Source organism: Panthera leo, chromosome C1, assembly GCF_018350215.1.
Source record: "Panthera leo isolate Ple1 chromosome C1, P.leo_Ple1_pat1.1, whole genome shotgun sequence".
NCBI classification, from domain to species: domain Eukaryota; kingdom Metazoa; phylum Chordata; class Mammalia; order Carnivora; family Felidae; genus Panthera; species Panthera leo.
This window is the reverse complement of record NC_056686.1, coordinates 202151468-202170934: the sequence shown is the minus strand read 5'-3', so window position 1 is coordinate 202170934 and position 19467 is coordinate 202151468. Positions and strand designations below refer to the sequence as shown.

The 19467-nt window shown below is 53.8% G+C and overlaps 1 protein-coding gene across 2 annotated transcripts; it reads left to right on the top strand.

The window, feature by feature from the left end:
• The first annotated feature begins 312 nt into the window (after nt 1-312).
• Nucleotides 313-18947, top strand: PTPRN (protein tyrosine phosphatase receptor type N). Of its 2 annotated transcripts, XM_042953274.1 has the most exons (23): nt 313-451; nt 1897-1947; nt 2183-2296; nt 5185-5281; nt 6159-6420; nt 6506-6860; nt 7286-7417; nt 8029-8063; nt 8966-9240; nt 9458-9544; nt 9866-9945; nt 10123-10187; nt 11107-11325; nt 11763-11963; nt 12064-12211; nt 12368-12441; nt 12680-12757; nt 12860-12979; nt 13941-14107; nt 16938-16991; nt 17906-17970; nt 18165-18238; nt 18399-18947. In XM_042953274.1, the coding sequence occupies exons 1-23, from the start codon at nt 337-339 to the stop codon at nt 18468-18470; spliced, it is 2940 nt and encodes a 979-aa protein (XP_042809208.1). In that variant the 5' UTR covers nt 313-336; the 3' UTR covers nt 18471-18947. The 2 variants fall into 2 exon arrangements, with proteins under 2 accessions (XP_042809208.1, XP_042809207.1); XM_042953273.1 differs by lacking the exon at nt 9458-9544 and having other exon boundaries at nt 337-451.
• The last annotated feature ends 520 nt before the right edge of the window (nt 18948-19467 follow it).

Below are 19467 nucleotides of genomic sequence, written 5' to 3'. Positions count from 1 at the left end.
CGGTAGTCCTTGGGGAGAAGCAAAGGTCAAAAGGGGGTGGTGCCAAGTGGGAATTCTAGTGAAGCACCTACTATTTGGCAGAGGAGACGTGGGGCGGGTCGGCACCCCTCTAAGGCAGAGCTCTTACGCCACGCCTGACGCAAGTAAGCGTAAGAGCCGGGGGTGGAGATGTCGTCACCACCCGCCCAGGGTTGGCGGAGTTGCCGCGAGAGGGGCGTCTAGACCCCGCCTCGTAGGTGGGTGGGGAGTGGCAGGCCCCGCCTCGGCCCCTCTGGCTGGCTCCGGCCGGCGTTGCTGCGGTTGTGGCAGGGGAGCGAGCGCGCCGAGCCCCGAAGGATGCGGCGCCCGCGGCGGCCTGGGGGTCCCGGGGGATCCGGGGGTCTCCGGGTGCTCGTCTGCCTCCTGCTGCTGAGCAGCCGCCCGGGAGGCTGCAGCGCCATTAGTGCCCACGGTCAGGAGGAAATGGGGGGGGGGGGGGGGAGGGCGGGGGAAGTATGGTGCCGGGAGCAAAACTCGGTGGGGGGTGGGGAGAAGGTAGGAAGCTCAGGTAGAATGTGTGATGTCTGGAGTAGGGTAGGGGGAAGCACTGTGAGATGGGGAGATGAGAGGGCGACTGAGAGGAAAGGGGCGTAGGCCTGGAGGTGGGGCTGGGAATACGGGGGCGGGACCTAAGAGAAACAGACTCCGGGAAAGATTGCGGGTTTGGGAGGAGGAATGGGGGTGCATATGGACAGAAGGATTTAGAGACGGGCTACAAGACCACGAGAGAAGCAAGTCGCGCCGAGGCGCCAAAGAAGTGGTGACTGGCGCTCAGGGATTGGGGGTAGGGGATAGGGGTGGGAAGAGGCAGCGCTGATGTCCGGGCGGTAGGAATCAGGGTCAAGAGCATCGGGATCCCAGCTCCCAGAAGAGGATCAGACCCAAGGAGGGACCAGGGTTTCTCTTTAAGCCCAGAGAGGCAGATTGCTGCGATCGAATCTCCAATAAGAGGAAGACAGCTAGGGGAGGCGGCAAAAGAGGGTGAAGGGAGAGGGGTCCTTTCCTGTCCCCCTCCCCACAGCCAGGCTGATGCTGACTCACATCTGAGCGGACAGAGACAGTCAGCGCTGACTCATGGGCCGGGGGAGGGTGGGGTGGTGGGGCGCGTGGGGGAAGGGGCGCAGCCTCACTGACGCCCTCCTTCCCCACCTGGTTTGGAGGCCAATACAGGGTACTTCCTGTGGCACTGTGGGTTGGTAGGGTGGCAAATGAAGTCTAGAACGGTGGAGGGGTCAGGTCTGTGGAGATTCCTGACCCTAGCTCCCCTCCCTCCCCCATAACTGCTTCCAGGCTAGCCCTCGGCAGCCTCAGGCTCAGATCTTCAGCACCGTGGACAGCGCCAGCGGCTCTGGGGCCGCTGACCTCAGGAACAGTGTGGGGAGCATTGCCCTAGAGACACCCCACCCTTACCCTTTTCCCACACGGAGGGAAGGTGTGCTAGGGTTTCCATCACTTCTGAGTCCCAACTTATCATAGTTAGGATGCTTTGGGAGATTTGGGGAGGAAAGTCCCTTCTCAGAATTTGGCCAAAAATGTCCTCATAGTAATTCTATGAGAGTAGAAGTATATGATCCTCTACTACCCCCATGCACCTGGAAGTCTTCTCCCCATCACCCAGTTAAGCAAACTGAGGTTTTTAGGGAAACTATCCAGGCTCTCAGATCCTTAAAATCCAAAGTCAGATCCTGTGCTTCCTTCTGTTAAGAATTCTAGGCCTCTTCCCTACTCTCCTCCCAGCTTCAATCCTTTCTTTGAATGAAAGAATGGACCCCATCTCCTTCCCCCTTTCCCAGCCTGTTCATCCTCTGACCATTCTATGTGTGTGGATGTCTGAGCAGCTCACCTTTCCCCCTACAGGCTGTCTGTTTGACCGCAGACTCTGCTCTCACCTTGAAGTCTGTATTCAGGGTGAGTGAGGCTCAGGCATAGGATTTACAAGATGGGGAACACAACAAGAAAGAAGTGTGGGGGAGGTCGGGGGGGGGGGGAAGTGGTACTAGTCCTGGGGAGAAGTGGGAAGGGCCTGAAGGAGCAGGGTTCTGAAGCCAAGAGAGGAGATGGAGAGGATAGTGCCCATTTGCAACCTGGACTTTAGAAAGCCTCTTGTCCAAGCCCCCTACTGACACCACTTTTGTGCTCTTAGATGGCTTGTTTGGACAATGCCAGGTGGGAGTGGGGCAAGCCCGGCCCCTTTTGCAAGTCACCTCCCCAGTTCTTCAGCGCTTACAAAGTGTGCTCCGACAGCTCATGTCCCAAGGTGAGGTCTAGCTGCACTGAAAGAGAGGCCTTGGAAACTTGGTTGTATAGGATGGGGAAGTGAGCGTGCACCTGACTCAAGGGTTTCTCTTTATGAAACATTCTTTTCACACCTACTTCTGGAGCCTCACCTTCCCAGACCTTGCTAGAGAAGGGGGCAAGACAGGAGTGGGAGGTGGAGCCATAGAGGCGGGCTGTCCACACTCAGACTCTTTGGAAGAGTCTAGAGGAGGCTTCTAGAAGGAGCCACTGGAAGAGACCAGCATCCGTCTCCCTAGGGCCAGCGCACTTCCTGGAACTGAGTGCTCCAGAACCATGAATCCTGGAGTGCTTGGCCAGATCACTCCACTCATAAAATTCACTCGTTCAACAACTATTTATTGAGGATTTACTATATAAGCTTAGTTTTAGGTGCTTGGGATGTATCAGGGAATAAAACAGACAAAGATCTGTGTGTATTGGGGCTTACATTTTGGAATTTAGGGAGGGAATGCAATATATAAATTAGAAAACATATAGTATGTTTTAAGGTGATAAGTGACAAATATTACAAATATTACAAATATTACAAATATTTGTATTTACAAATATTACAGCATGATAAAGAGGTCAGAAATGGTCGGGTAGGAAGCTTCAGTATCAACCTGGGTAGTCAAGGTAGACTTTTTTGAGACTATGAAATTTGAACAAAGACATCAAGGCAGTGGAGGTGTTTTCCAGAAGGTTATCTGGAGGCAGTGTTTCAAGCTGATCAAATAGCTAGAACAAAAGCCTTTACTAAAGCAGGAGCATGAGTTTGAGGAACATCATGGAGAACACCTTTATGGTGTGGCTATAGAGGAGTGATAGGGAAAGTGGAAGGTGCAGTCAGATAGGTATTGGGGGAAGAGATGCAGATCATTGTAGGGCCTTATAAGAAAACTGTTGTCTTTAAGTAAAAGAGGAACCCATCACAAGGTTTTGAGCCTAGAGGTGCATAATCTCACGTCTACCTTAAAAGGGCCATGCCTGCTGTTGTTGAGAATAGACTGAAGGGAGTCTAGGGTAGAAGCAGGGAGATCATTAAAAGCTACCACAGTGACTCATGTAAGAGATGAATGTTGCATGGACCAGGTGGTTGCAGGGAGGAATTTAAGATGTTCTTTCAAGGGGCACCTGGGTGGCTCAGTCAGTTAATCATCTGACTCTTAATTTCGGCTCAGGTCATGATCCCAGGGTTGCGGGCTCAAGCCCCATGTCAGGCTCTGTGCTGAGTGCGGGGCCTGCTAAGGATTCTCTCTCTCACTCTCACTCTCTCTCTGTCTCTCTAAAATAAATAAAAAATGAAAAAAAAGACGTTCATTCAAGTACAGTGGGAAGTTGAGAGTATGAGGTTGGATTTTGAAATATGGAGTATTCCGGAGTGGAGATATAAATTGCAATTAAACCCATGATGTAGATGAGATAAGCAAAGGCTTTAGTGTATATGAAGAAGAGGCCTAGAGAATTATAATATTAAGAGGACCAGGACAAGGAGAGGAACCAACAAAGGAGACGGAGAAAGGGGAACCAATGAGGTAGGAGGAAAAACAAGAATGTCTCGTGTTCTAGAAGCCAAGTGGAAGTGTATTGCAGAGGAAGGAGCCATCAGTGGTATCAAATAATGATGATAGATGAAATGGGATGAGATCTGAGAACTGGCCACTGGCTTTAGATATGCAGAAGTCACTGGCGATTTTGATGAAAATAGTTTTGGTAGAATAGGTGGGAATAAAATCCTGAATAGAGTGGATTCAAAGGGAATGAGAGGAAAAGAATTGGATACAGCCAGCACAGATAACATTTTCAAGGAGTCTTGCTGCAAAGAAAAGGAAAGAAATGGAGTGAGAGCTGGAGAGGAATGTGGGGTCATGCAGTAACTTTTTAAGTTGAAAGGAGCTCCATCATGTTTGTAGGCTAAAGAGAATAATTCAGTAGAGAGCAGAGAAAAATGATCATATAGGAAATAGGGGGAAATTGCAGAGAAGATGTTCTTGAGTAGATAGTAGGGGATGAAATCTAGTGCCTAACTTGGAGGGATTGGCCCTAAATAGGATGAGCTATCTAATGTTCATAGGCAAGAAGGCAAGTATCGATGCTAGTAGATCCTAGAATATGAGTTAAGAGCAGACTATTGATTCAGAAGCAAGGAAGAAGGAATGGGAGTAGAGAGTGGGAGATTATTCCTTTAGAATAGGTGACTGACCTTTCCTGAGAGCAGTTTCATGAAAGGCAAGAGTCAGACAGGAGATCTGCGTCAGCACAAGATAATTGATGGTGGTGGTGGAGGCGGGGGTGGTGGTGAAGGTTTAAAACGTGTGCAGTGCTTTGGAGTTTTCTGAGCACTTTCATTTCCCTGATTGCACTTGATCTTCACAACAGCCCCATGAAGTATGTCTTTTTCCCACCTTACAAATAAAGAAAAGCAAGGTTCAGGGTCAACAAAAATAAGAATAGGAGTGATAATGATGGCAATAATAAGAGAAGCTGTTTAAACTTCACAACGTGACAGGTACAGTTCATACCATTTTACATTAGGTTATTTTAATTATCACAGTCTTAGGAGGTGTAAACCCCCATTTTACAGAAGAGAGAATTGAGGCTCAGACGGGTTCAGCAATTTGCCCCAAGTCACACAATGAGTAAGTGGCAAACTTAGTTTCACTGGAGGCAGTCTGACTCCCAAATCTGTACCGGAGACTGGGAAGAGGGCAGCTCAGATCAGCCACCAAGTCTCTGGAGCACCTCCACTGCCCCTCTGCTCTACCAAACTCAGTACACTGCCGGGTAGGGAGTGCGGGTTTGATTTTCACCGTTACTGGGCCCTCAGACTGTCCCGAGCCAACCTCACCCTATCCTGTCCCCTGGCAGGATTGTCCTGGCACGATGACCTCACCCAGTATGTGATCTCCCAGGAGATGGAGCGCATCCCCAGGCTTCGCCCCCCAGAGCCCCGTCCAAGGGACAGGTAGGCATCTTTTCTCAACAGCTCGAGCACAGAAAGGCTGGTGGGCCTGTGGTCTTCCTAATGGACAGAGGGAAGTGGCCACCAACGTCAGCAGCCTAAGGCACAAGTAAAAGAGGTTCAGGAGTGGTCATCTGGCGTGTTCACATGCTTAGTAGGAGCTGAGCTCATCCCCGGGGATCCAGCAAAACAGCAAAAAAATATTTTTGAAAACTTGGACATTTCACAATTTAAAAGAAGCATCAAAGGGTCGGCATGGGACAAATACGAGTTTTGTCGTACTGAAGTTGTTTAATGTTCCATTTCATTGCTATGTGGAATGATATGTGGAAAGATCATCATCTTTTTGTGGTTAGGGCCTATGAAAGCATTGTTCAGACCCTGCAAAGCAGAGGAAAGTAAATGAGGGTCGTGGGGCTCAAGTGATGATACCAGGAGAAAAAAGGCAGAGTGGGGTGGGAGGGTAGAGTTGAGGGGCACAGTACTGAGTGTTTGAAGGCCAGGTGTGGGCATATGAATATAGGGGAAACGAGGCAAACTGTAGCCCCAGTTTATCTAGAGAGGTACCTGGCTGGCTTCCCCTGTACCCGTTCTCTCCTTTTCCATCCCCTGCCTCACTCTTCCCTAACCTCTGCCGCTGTGTTTCGGGGACCCAGGCATGCTTACCCGGGAGGCAATGATCTATACCCAGGCTTGGCCCTCTGGTCCTTCCCCATGCTACTGTCTCTTTCCCTGAGACTACTTCATTTTTTTTTAAGAGGTCAGGTTTACTGTAAACTGCTGAGCCTGTCTGGTCCCACCATCTCTGTGTCCTGTATGCTCTGTACACTCTTGCCCCGTGCAACCAACACACACACATACACTTTGCTTTCTTCCCCAGATCTGGCTTGGTGCCCAGGAGACCTGGTTCTGCTGGGGAGCTGCTTTTACAGGGCATCCCTACTGGCTCCACCCCTGCTGCCCAGCACCGGCTTCCTCAACCTCCAGTGGGTGGCAGTGGTGGGGGGGTGGGCTCTCCACTGTCCTCTCTGCAGGCTGAACTGCTGCCCCCCCTCTTGGAGCATCTGCTGCTACCCCCGCAGGCCCCCCACCCTGCCCTGAGCTATGAACCTGCCCTGCTGCAGCCCTACCTGTTTCATCAGGTGAGCTTTAAACACCGGCCCCACCCCAACACCTATCCCCGAGCCCTGACATCTGCTCTCACCTGGATCTCTGATTTCCCCACAGTTTGGCTCCCGCGATGGCTCTCGGGGCTCAGAGAGCTCACCCGGGATGGTCAGTGTCGGCCCCATACCCAAGGCCGAACCTTCTGCCCTCTTCAGCAGAACTGCCTCCAAGGGCATGTTTGGGGCTCACTCTGACCACTCCTACGGGGACCCTCCAGGGCCTTCACCTGGTCAGCTTTTCCAGGAATCAGGGCTTTTCTACCTGGCCCAGGAGCTGCCAGTGCCCAGCAGGGCCAGGGCACCGAGGCTGCCAGAGCAAGGGGGCAGCAGCCGGCCAAAGGATTCTTCAGAGGGCTATGAGGAAGAAGGGCTAGAAGGTCACAGGGAGAAGCTTCCTTCTCCAGCAGAGCAGCCAGGTAATGGAGTTCTCAGCATCCATTCCCCTCCTGTGGGCGCTGCATTCGGGGTCTCCTTCCTAACTATCCATGCATTCATTAATCTGCCCTTAAAGTCATTCATACATTTAATTAATGTCCACTGACAACCTAATCTCTGCCAGGCACTAGGTGGGCAGTGGGGATACTGTAGGGGGTGGAGCTGACATAACTCCTTCAGCTGGAGAGTCACGATGTCCATAGTGGGCCTGAAGTCTGGTCTTGGCCCTAGGAAGGCCTTTCCCCCCAAAGTGTGGACAAGGGCTGGAAGGTGGAGGGCATCAGTTTCCTGGTGTTTGAAAAGAAGCTCTTAAATGTGCTAGTACCCTCCCCCACCCCCAACACATCCCACAAGTTCATGTCACCACCACCCTCTCGCCATAAGCTCTGCGTCTTGCTCCCAGCAGATGTGACTCTGCAGAGACTGGCATCTGTGCTGGCGGGCTATGGGGTGGAGCTGCGTCAGCTGACCCCTGAGCAGCTCTCCAGCCTCTCAACCCTGCTGCAGCTGCTGCCCAAGGGCTCAGGACGAAATCTGGGTGAGTGTCCAGGCAGAGAAACTAGCAACTACCAGCTCCATGATGGCGTCTTGCCCCCATCTCTCAAGACCACATGGAGCAGCCTAGAGGGGAAGGGTCAGGGTCAGGGTCAGGGAAGGGAGTTCTTTTGAGACACAAGCACAGGGTCATTGCCTGCCAAGAGCAGGAAGCAAGGGAGTGGGGTGGTAAGCTGAGTTAGAGCAGGAAAGAACTGCAGGGTGGGAGTAATGGAAGAAGCCAACAGGGGGTATGAGCAGGGATCACTAGGCACCAAGGAAGGTGGGTGGATGATAACAGCCTCTAAGGAAGGGAGAGGCCAATGCAAAGGTGAAGCCAATAATTGATGGGTAGGGGGAGGACTGAATAAAGAATAGTTTTGAGAGGTGCAGCCAATAACACAGGGAGAAGCTGAGAAAACAATTATAAGGTAGAAGCGAACAGGCTTGAGGCCACGCTTAGGATCAGACCAAAGACAGGGCTGGGTCACTGACTGAGGGAAAAGAGGCCACAGCAGGCTCGGGGCCCCTGGCCCTCTCTCCTGCCCATGTTGTGTGGACCTTGGCCTTGGCCTTGACCCTTTGCCCAAAGTCTTGTTTTTCCTGTCTCTACAGGAGGGGCTGTAAATGTCGGAGCTGACAACAAGAAAGTGAGTTTGTGGCACCTCCCTGGCCCACAGAGCCCCTGCCAGCAAACCCCCTTGTCAAAATCTAAACTTCAGCATCGGGACCCAAATCTGTGTCCTCCACACCTCTTCATTTGGGGCGGCGGGGAGCAGGGGGGGACCCAGGCCCAGGGACTGCAAGTCATTGCCTAAGATCTCACTTTAGGTTGATGGCAGAGCTGGGTCTAGAAACTGGAATTCTCGACTCGCTGCTTTTTTTCACTGTAGTCATTTCAGGCCCTGCTCTGAGGATCCCTAGGCGAAGGGGGAGTTGCAAGCATGCATGCTCCTAGCCCCCCTGTAGCCTGAAGAGCTCTCTCTTTTTCACATGTTGGACTTCTGCGATTTTGTGGCTACACAGAAGTCTAAAACCTATCACCAGCCTGTTCACCTCTCTCCTAACGCCACCTTCCCTCACTCCAGAGGCTCTCCCCACTCCAGCCCCATCTTGCAGACCATTACTGACCACGCTGCACTCATTCAATCCTTTATTCATCCATTCATCCACCTGAGTCACTTTTCTGGGTAACCTCTCTGTGCCCAGTGTTGCCCTGGGCCCTGGGGGGTAGAAAGAAACAAGTCCAGAGGTCCTCTTTAGGGACCTCAGAGTTGGGATGTGGACCCCCATTCCCCCATCCCCTCTACTGTCCAGAGATCATACCTCTATCCTCTCTCTTTTTTTTAATGCTTATTTGTTTTTGAGGGAGAAAGAGAGGGGTGGGCAGAGAGAGAGGGGGGACAGAGGATCTTAAATGGGCTCTGTGCTGACAGCAGAGAGCCTGATGCAGGGCTTGAACTCACAAACTGTGAGATCATGACCTGAGCCAAAGTCAGACGCTTGACCGACTGAGCCACCCAGGTACCCCTCTATCCTCTCTTCTAAACAGACAGTGGAAGAGCAGGTGCAGGGTGGACACACAGTGGAGCCTCCGCCCCCCACACCCTCCCTTCCTGGATACCCCACTGCCAGCCCCACTTCCAGTAAAGCCCAGCAGGTGCTGATCTCTGGATCCTCTGAGCCCCCCAAAGCTATTGGCCACCCTGCCACACCGGTCCTGCTGGAGAAGAAAAGTTCCCTGGGCCAGAGCCAGCCCACAGTGGTGAGGCCGCCCTCAGCTCAGCCATCAGCAGAGGAGTACGGCTACATTGTCACTGACCAGAAGTAAGGGCTTCAGCCTGGGGAAGATTTCTAGTCTACCCTCCCGGAGGGGGAGGGGGTGGGTTGGCCTGCCTGGATGGAAACAGCAGAAATCCAGATGTGAACTGGATGGGGGTTGGAGTGGGGAGTGAGCTGCTCTGCATCCTTGGAGGTGGCTTGTTTCAAGGAAGTGGCTAAAAGGATCCCCGCTTTCCTTTCTCTGCTCGCTCCCTGCCTCCAGGCCCCTGAGTCTGGCTGCAGGAGTGAAGCTGCTGGAGATCCTAGCTGAGCATGTTCACGTGTCCTCGGGCAGCTTCATCAACATCAGGTGGGGCTGGTATCTGGTATCTAGAAGGTAACTTGAGGGGAGAGGTGGCTGGTGGGACTCAGGGAAGGAAGGGAAGACAAAGTCTTGGTGAGTGGCCAAGGCAGGCACCCCCGCCACACACACACACACACACACACACACACACACACACACACTGGATGCTGGCCTCCTCCAGCATTTCTTGGGCCTCAAACATCCCTATAGGGCATCTCTGTTCAGCCTCAGCTTCCTTTTCTCATGGGGAGAGGGCCAGAGTTGGCCTCTCTGTTACAGTCTGGGGTCTGTGGTGGGTGAGGCAGTAATATAGCTCCTGTTTGGCAGTGTGGTGGGACCGGCCCTCACCTTCCGCATCCGACATAATGAACAGAACCTGTCTTTGGCTGATGTTACCCAGCAAGCTGGTAAATACTGCCTGGTCCCAGCCCCAGCCCTAGTAGGACATTCCTAGGCCTGTGGCTGATGCCCCCACCTTGAAATATTTCCAGCGCACACAGGCCCTGCCTGCCACCTAGCATAGCATGACAGGGGGTGGGGACCACATGTGGCTGGAGAGAGTCTGACCTACATCTTCCCTGCAGGGCTGGTGAAATCAGAACTGGAAGCACAGACAGGGCTCCAGATCTTGCAGACAGGAGTGGGACAGGTATGAGAACTGAAGAATCAGCTGACACCCCAGAGGGCTGACGTTGCCCGCAAGAGATGGGGGCAAACTTGGCAGGAGAACCAGAGCTGAAACTCCTGTACCTGGCTGGCCCGCTGGCTTTGCCAAAGCAGCCCTACCCCTTGCAGTTTCCTTTCTGGCCAGCAGATGGCCCCAGTGGCGGCTCTTCCCGCGACCCCCAGCCCCTATTGCTGGACCAGCCTTCCATACTCCTGCTTGGAGTAACGACCTGAGATGTCCATAGCCTTCTGGAACAAAATCTCTATAAATTTTAAGGGAAGATCCTATGCATAAAGGACATTAAATTCAAATATAATTATAAAACATATAATTTATAGATTTTAATTATAGTTAATATTTTGAGAGAGAGTGTGAGCAGAGGAGGGGCAGAGAGAGAGGGAGAGAGAATCCCAAGCAGGCTCCACACTGTCAGCACTGAGCCCAACACTGGGCTCGATCTCACAATCCATGAGATCACGACCTGAGTTGAAATCAAGAGTCAGACGCTTAACCAACTGAGCCACCCAAGCACCCCTAAACTCAAAATAGATTTCTATTCTGCATCCAACACTGATGCCTCCCATTCTACTATTTGATTCCAAGCTGTGTCTCCAAACTTCTCTACATCCATTGTTTAAATGCAAAAACTCCTGGGGTGGGGGGTGGGGGTCATCCAGTAAGTTTCAGGCAGTGCAGTGTGGTTGAGCTGGTCTGATGGGGACTGAGAAGGAGGACCTGGGGTCTATTTGAAACCTTCTGCCTGTGCCACCATGCCCTGCCCTCTCAGCTTTGCCCCAGGGGACACCCTAGCAGGGAGTGTGGCAGGGGAGGACAGGGTTGAGAAACGGCTTCTACCTCTCCCCTGCCGCCACTTCCCTTGATTCTAGCCTTGTTCCCACAGAGGGAGGAGGCGGCCGCAGTCCTTCCCCGGCCGGCCCACAGCACCTCTCCCATGCGCTCCGTGCTACTCACTCTGGTGGCCCTGGCGGGTGTGGCCGGGCTGCTGGTGGCTCTGGCAGTGGCTTTGTGTGTGCGGCAGCATGCACGGCAGCGGGACAAGGAGCGCCTGGCAGCCCTGGGGCCCGAGGGAGCCCACGGTGACACTACCTTTGAGTACCAGGTGTGCAGCCCCAAAAGCTGGTTGATGACAGGGAAATGGAAGGGGCTTGGGAGTCTGGGTCGCACATGGGGTGAGGGTGGGGTGTTGGATGGGGAGTGAGCACACATCCTTGGGAATATCCAGGCAGGGGCTACAGAAGCCCAAGCTGGGGTATTGTGGGGGCATTTCGAACGGATGGGAATTGGGAGAAGGTTCCTAAAGTTCTTCCCAATGCAACAATTCTGGGGTTCTGGGATTCCCCTCTAATATCTGAAGTTCTCACAGGCACCCCCCAAACAGAACACCCTTGTAAAGGATGAGGTCCAGGGCAGAAAAGCCTACCCCACAGGAGAAGGATTTCCTATAAAATCAATCAAGGATAAGCCTAGAATTGAACCCAGGACTCTGCTGAAAAGGGTTCAAGGGGCCTGGGACCCTGCCTGATTTTTCTTCTGCAGGACCTGTGCCGCCAGCACATGGCCACAAAGTCCCTGTTCAACCGGGCGGAGGGCCCGCCGGAACCTTCTCGCGTGAGCAGCGTGTCCTCCCAGTTTAGTGATGCGGCCCAGGCCAGCCCCAGCTCCCACAGCAGCACGCCATCCTGGTGCGAGGAACCCGCCCAGGCCAACATGGACATCTCCACAGGGCACATGATTCTGGTCAGGACTGGGCCCGGGCCCAGAGCCGGTGAAGGGACAGGATGGTGGGAGAGGCAGGGCTGAGGGTGTGGGCCAGAGCCAGGCTGTGCTATCCCCGTAGGCGTACATGGAGGACCATCTGCGGAACCGGGACCGCTTGGCCAAGGAGTGGCAGGCCCTGTGTGCCTACCAGGCAGAGCCCAACACCTGTGCCACCGCCCAGGGGGAGGGAAACATCAAAAAGAACCGCCACCCTGACTTTCTGCCCTGTGAGTCCTGCTGGCCAGCCTGGCCCAGCCCTCTCTCTGCTGGGAACTCTGGAGGGCTTGGGGGAGGGGCTGGCCGCCTGGCTCAGGTCAAGTGGCAGAGGGACCGGCACCCCAATGACCGAGGGGCACCTGAGGTGAGACGTGGGGTCTGTGCAGATGATCACGCTCGCATCAAGCTGAAGGTGGAGAGCAGCCCTTCTCGGAGTGATTACATCAATGCCAGCCCCATTGTAAGTGGCCCCAGCTCCAGCCCCCTCCTCTGCCCCGTTTTTATCCTGCCTGCATGAACTCCATTACCTTCTGGTCACCATCCACCCCACCTGAGGCCCTGGAATTGTGAGGCCGGGTATCCTGGCATGGAAATGGGGGTTTCTCAAGCTCACCCACATCCTGGCCTGCTCCCTTGGACCAAGCCTCTCCCCAGGAGCATGTCCCATTCTGGCTCATGATGTATCTTCCCTGCCCCAGATTGAGCACGACCCTCGAATGCCAGCCTACATAGCCACACAGGGCCCGCTGTCCCATACCATCGCAGACTTCTGGCAGGTAAGTTCTTGGAAGGAGGGCTTCTCCAGGGACCAGTGGCCTTTGAGGGCAGCTGGGGCCAGCCGGGGCCCAGAGACGTTAGAGTGGAGTCTCTGTCCCTAGATGGTGTGGGAGAGTGGCTGCACTGTCATCGTCATGCTGACCCCACTGGTGGAGGATGCTGTCAAGCAGTGTGACCGCTACTGGCCAGATGAGGGGTCCTCCCTCTACCACGTATATGAGGTCAGCAAGGCCCCTATAGCCAGGGGACAGTGGGAATGGAGAGAGTGGGTGGAGAACCAGTCATACATGTATGAACGTATATGCATATAAACATCCATATGCACACACACACATTCACACATACATGTACATCTACACGTATGTGTCCAGTCTAGGGCCAGAAAGCATTTATAGGGACCGAAGGTGAAAGGTACAGAAACGAACCCATAAAGCCACCAAAACTGAGGTAAGCAACTAAGAGTCAAGAGTATATGAGACAGGGAAGATAAAACCAAAGACCAACATTAAGACCTACTTTAATTGAGCCTCACTTAGCTCTGAGTTTCCTGGAAGCCAAAGCCAAGAAAGAAATACCATCAGTCACATAGGTTGCCCATAGAAGGCAGACACAAACTTTTTCCTTAGGAGAGAGGCGAGGTAGGGGGGGAACTGGGTAGAGGCAAAGCCAGGTGAGGAAAGAGGAACAGGTTCCTGGCACATGGAAGGTGCCCCTCCTGTAAAACAAGAGTCACTAAGAGCACACTAGAAGCTTCTCATCACCAGGTGAGCCCTGAACCCAGAGAGTAGGTATTCCATCATCAGATGAGCACTCGGCAGTCTTTTCTAAACTTTTTAAAAATTGCTGTTGCTCATGGTTAAAGAGAAAGAATAAAACTATAGAAGTCCATCAAGCTTTGTGGTGTGTGTAGCACAGACACTTTGCTAGACTCTGTGAGGAAGAGGAAGGAGAAGCTCTGACCTCAAGAAGCCCGCAATAGTTGTGTCTAGGTGGAAAAACCACCGGTTGTCCTGAGGGGCAGATAAGAGACGCAGACGACTAGGGGGCTTGGGGACAGCTGGGACAGTTGGAGCAGGCAGTCGGGTAAGCTTCTTGGAGGATTTAGAATTTGACCCGGCCTGGGAAGCCGGGAGGATTTGGAGGGGCCCTGCCGTGCTCAGGCCTGGGTTCCCTCGCGGGCAGGTGAACCTGGTGTCGGAGCACATCTGGTGCGAGGACTTCCTGGTGCGCAGTTTCTACCTGAAGAACGTGCAGACCCAGGAGACGCGCACGCTCACGCAGTTCCACTTCCTCAGCTGGCCGGCAGAGGGCACTCCGGCGTCCACCCGGCCGCTGCTGGACTTCCGCAGGTGAGCGTCCTGAGCCTGCGCGGAGGCGCGGCCCCAAGAGAGGCTCCGAGGAGCCGGCGAGAGAGCCGTCCGCAAGGGAGCAAGGGGTTGGGGGGGGGGGGGGGGGGGGGACGGGGGAGGGGCGCTCTAGCCTGACCTGGAGCCTCCGCCTCTGACCTCCAGCCGCCGCCATCCAGACCCCCCAACCCGGACTGATGCTCTGTCTGTCTGTGCACATCCCTCCACCCCTGTGGTCCTGCTCCGTTTCTGCTCGCTCTCGTTCTGCTGGCTGTGTCCCCCTCGCCCCTTTCTCTCCCTACCTCCCCAGGTCTGGCTCCTTCTCCATTACCCCCCCGCCCCTCCCCCCAGATTCACCTTAGTCCAAGCTCCCTCCCTCTCGCCCTCTCTCCCTCTACTTGGTGCCCGCCTCCTTGCCTCTCCTGTGCTGCTCTTTCAGAGCTCCAGCACATTCCGTGTGTCCCCTCTCCTCTCCTCTCTCACTCCCTCCTGCCCATCTCCCCTTCTTTATCACTTGCTGTTTCTTTGCTTCTGTTTTTCTTTCTCCCCATCTCTCTTTCCTTCTTTTCCTTTCTCTGTCTCCTCACTCTGCCTCTCCCCTCATCTCTTGATCTCTCTCACTGGCTGAGTCTGTCCCACTTTTTTATCTCCACATCTCTCTCCCTGCACCTCTCCCCTGTTCTGTCCTCCGTTCCCTTTCTCCACCTCCCTGCCATCTCTCTCTCACCCTCCCTCTGTCTGTCTCCCCACTCTGTCCTTCTTCCCCCCTCCTCCTCTGTCTCTCTCCCTCTCACGGCTGCCAGTGTCATTTTTGTGATCTGCAGCTAGTATTCGCTCTCCAGTTGCATAGTCACAAAAGTGATCATTGGCAGGTGTGGCCGCTGCATGGACAGGACAATCCGATCAGGACTTGTGGGCCCAGGGGCCCCCTGAAGGCTGCTAGGAGAGCTGGGGGCTGGCGGAGGGGGGGGGGGGTTGACTCAGAGGAGACAAACACCATCAAAGGCCTTGCAGAGGATCTCCGGATTCCTGGGGACTCCGTGGAGCCAGTGGGGGCTGGGACAGGAGGCTAACTAGGGGACTTACCCAGTTCTGACAACAAAACCACCACCAGGCCAGTCCTCCAGCATCCAGTCAGTCTTCCACTCCCCAGACAGGTGGCTGAGGAAGGAGTCTGTTGCCCCTAGTGGGGCCTCGCCCACACTGCTGCCCTCCTCCCCCCCCCCCCCCCCCCTTGTGGTCTGCAGGTGCTGAGCAGGGGTGGGAAGCTGAGGATAGTTTCTGAGCCTCAGGATAATGGTTTCTACCTGGGCTCCCTGATGCCTGAGGCACAGGTGTCTCAAAAGCAGTGCCAGGGGTAATAGAGCTATTTCCTGTTTTCCTCATTTAAAAACTCCTTATGTGCATGGACCGTTTTTTTAAGACTGCACAGGTAAGTTACAAGGTTACATTTCTTTGCTTCAGGCCAGAATTATGTAAACTCAGTTGGCATTAGACAGCCAGAACAAATTGCTGCTTAATCAATTCAGTGAAGGTTCAGTGAAGGTCCACCAGAGAAAAAGCAAAATATATTTTTTTGAAGTGCTAAAAGTGACCCTGAGCAAGTTCCTTGATCTCCCTGTTTACTTACCTGTGAAATGAGGATGATGACCCATACTTAGGGAGTTGTTACAAGAGTCAATGGGATAAAGTCTGTAAAAAATCTAGGTGCCTGGCATACAGCGAAGGCTCGATTAATTCTAGATGCAATTCATGGTCATTCTTATTAAATGATTGGGAACTACTTCGGCAACTTCTGTTCAACCCCAGCTCTCTAACACATGAGCCAATTTGCTAGAAAACCATATGGACTCCTGTAAAACCATTCAAAGTCACTTGGCCCTTACAAGCCTGGGGGAATCAGACGGGAAGGCCATTAAGTTCCAAGTTACCCCTGAAACAATCTAATAACCCCTAAGGAGGTCCTCCCTAGCCCTGGCCCGTTGGGGGTATCAGGCTTCTGCAGGTGACTCTCAAAGCAGAAAAGTCATAAGGGACAAGGGCAGGTTAGCCTGGACAACTGAGGAAGGGACAAACCCCCTGTTCCCTCCTGAGAGGGCAGCAATCAGGGTAGCAGAAAAGAGTCTGGGGTCCAAGTGGACCCCAAGTCTAAATACGACCCAACCACAAAACACCTGTGCTGAGATGAGGCTGATTCAGGGAGACAGACAGCAACATAATGTTCAGAGCTGAGAAGTGGTCCTCCCCTGGCCAAAAGAGCTTTGTGCCTAGGTCTGCCTGACCTCACTGCTAGTAAGGACTCCAAGGAGCCTGAGTGGAGAGGGGAACAACCTGAACAGTGGTAAAGGAGGGGCAGAGCAGGAATGTGACAAGATTGCCACCCTTGAAGTCACCAGAAAGCCTGTTCTCCCTGGACTTCTGGCAGAGGTCACTATTAATATGTATTATCATTAACGGTACTGCATTTATCGAGCACCTACTGTATGTCAAACCTTACACTTAATTCTGTACACGAATTATCTCATGTAATCACGGTGAGAAATCTAAGAAGGTTACTATTATTATCGCCCTCATTTCGCAGGTAAGAAACCTGAGGCTCAAAGAGGTTAAATTAGTTGTTGTTCCAGGGGCACAGCGTGGGCACCTAGCTCATGAAGTGACAGGGCAAGCCCAGTGCCACCCACACCATCTCTGGTTCTTTGCCTCCAGCCCTGACTCATTTCTCCAGCCCTCTTCCCTCCTCTGCCCTGGGCATGTGGGGAGAAAAGGAAGAAAGAGAGGCCCACAGGTGGGTGCTGGTACCCCTCACCCTCACACCCATTTCTTCTTGCAGGAAAGTGAACAAGTGCTACCGGGGCCGCTCCTGCCCCATCATTGTGCACTGCAGGTGCGTGAAGAGGGGCTGTGGGCAGAGGTGGGGAGGAAAGGGGACAGGACAGCCCAGGCCAGAGGGCTCTGAGGTGGGGGCACTCATGATTCCTGCCCTCTCTCTGTTCCCGGGTACATCTCCTATGCATGCTGCCTGCCTTGATGCTGGCAAACTAAAGCCCATGGGCCAAGTTCAACATACCATCTGTTTGTTTTTTGTTTTTTTTTTTTTAGTTTTATGTATGTGTGTATGTATGTATTTGGAGGGGGAGGGGCAGAGAGAGAGAGAGAGAGAGAGAGAGAGAGAGAATCGCAAGCAGGCTCTGCGCTGTCAGCACAGATCCCGATGCGGGGCTTGATCTCATGAACCATGAGATCATGACCTGAGCCAAAACCAAGAGTTGGACACTTAACTGACTGAGCCACCCAGATGTCCCACTATCTGTGTGTGTGTATGTGTGTGTGTTTTAATGGCCCATGAGCTAACTATGGTGTTCACATTTTTAAATGGTTGAAGGAAAAAAAAAAAAAAAAAAAGGAATGTATGACAGAGACTGTACTTAGCCCACAAAGGACAACGTGTACCCTCTGGCCATTGACACAAAAAGTTTGCTGAACGAAAGCCTGGCCAGAGGCTGGAAGGGGCGGTCCCTTCCCCTCCTGCTGCCTTCACCTTAAGACTGAGCCGGGAATCTCCTCTTAGGTTGGCCCACTACCCAAGTGACACCCCATGGGTCACAGGCTCCGCACTCAAGTCCCAGTTCCCAGGGCCAAGGGGCTATGACTGCTGCCTCCTTAGCTCACTTACGCCCTCCTCGAGCCAACCCTAATGGCTCCACCAGTGTCTTCGCCACCTTAAGCCTCCCGTCTCCTCTGCCCCTTCCCCTTTTCTGCCGGGTCCTGAGCTGAGCCTGTCATCCTCTCCTGTTTCAGCGACGGTGCAGGGAGGACTGGCACTTACATCCTCATTGACATGGTACTGAACCGCATGGCAAAAGGTGAGGACCTTCCCCATGGTACCTGCAGTCCAGCCCCTGATCAGACTTTCCAGAACCCAGGCTCACAGGAGCTCTAGGAGGGACAGGTTGTTACACCCCCAGGCTTTGCCCAATCCTCCAAGCCTCCCGACCCAGGATGCTCAAGGCGTTCTGGGTCCTATCCTCCTCTGGACAACCTCCTCTCCCACCTCCAGGAGTAAAGGAGATTGACATCGCTGCCACCCTGGAGCATGTCCGTGACCAACGGCCCGGCCTCGTCCGCTCTAAGGTGACTGTTCCTCTTTGCCTTGACCGTAGCTGCCAGCCTTCCCCAGGAGGAATCCCCCTTCTCCCAAGTGACCTCCCCAACACCCCCTCCCAAAAGCGCCCCTGGTGCACAAGCAGAGGTCGGTGCTCCCCGTCACCATCCTCCCACTGCCCTTCCCCAGGACCAGTTTGAATTTGCTCTGACTGCTGTGGCGGAGGAGGTGAACGCCATCCTCAAGGCGCTGCCCCAGTGAGACCCCTGGGGCCCCTCAGGGGGCAACCAGCCTCTGCTCCCTCTTTGCCTATGTGAGCATCCATCTGTGTACCCACTCCTCACTCCCCAGCCCCACGACCTTGGTCCCTCTTGGGGATGGCCAGCCATCCAAGAGGAGTGTCAGGAAGGGGGAGTGGGAAGGGGCGGGCCCACCCAGCCTCTCACACGTCAGCTCCCATGGGGGGAGCTGGCAGACAGCCAGGAGCGGAGGAGAGTCATGGGCAGCAATTCCACCCAGAGTCTTCTCCTGCCTGAGTTCCCTGGCCCCATCTCCTGGAAGCTCCCACTATGTCTGTGTGGACAGAACCGGGCGAAGGGCCGCCACCCCCAGCCCTTCCTGCTTTCCCAGCCCCTGCTGCCTGCTCCCCTACCTCTGTGACGCCCCTGCTCTGGCCCCCGCCCTCCCTGCTTTCCTCAGGCCTCCTCCCCCGCCCTCCTGCCACGTGCCACTCAACTCTCTCCCTCTGGCACAAGAGAACATTTCTAGAAAAATCTACTTTTGTATCAACGTGAAATAAAGTTAGTGTGTCGTGTGTGCAGCTGCAACCTGGACTCCTACGCTTTTCCGGAGGCTCTGCTTCCAGACTCCGTCTCCGGCCTCAGTGGGGAGCTGGGCCCTGCTGCATTTCGCAGGAGATGCAGATAGTGATGGGTGAGCCAGGCTGCAGAGCCTGGTTCTCAAGCCCTGAATGGTGGCCAGGAAGGAAGCAGTTCTCTGTGCTGTGCTTCCCATGTGGCTGGCAGCCTCTCTCCAAGGCGCTCACATACGCCAGCTTGTTGAATCTTCAATCACTAGCCCTGAAGGAAACTCTCCCAAGGAAATGCAAATTATATATAGTGGAGTTTGCAGTCGAACCCGGGCATGCTTAACCTCTTTACTGCCTCTCTTAATTCTAGAACAGCTGCTTTGTTCCCTTCAGCCTCAGGAAGATGTACGTCATGCAGGACTGAGGTTAGGACTGGGCGAGGTGGTACGG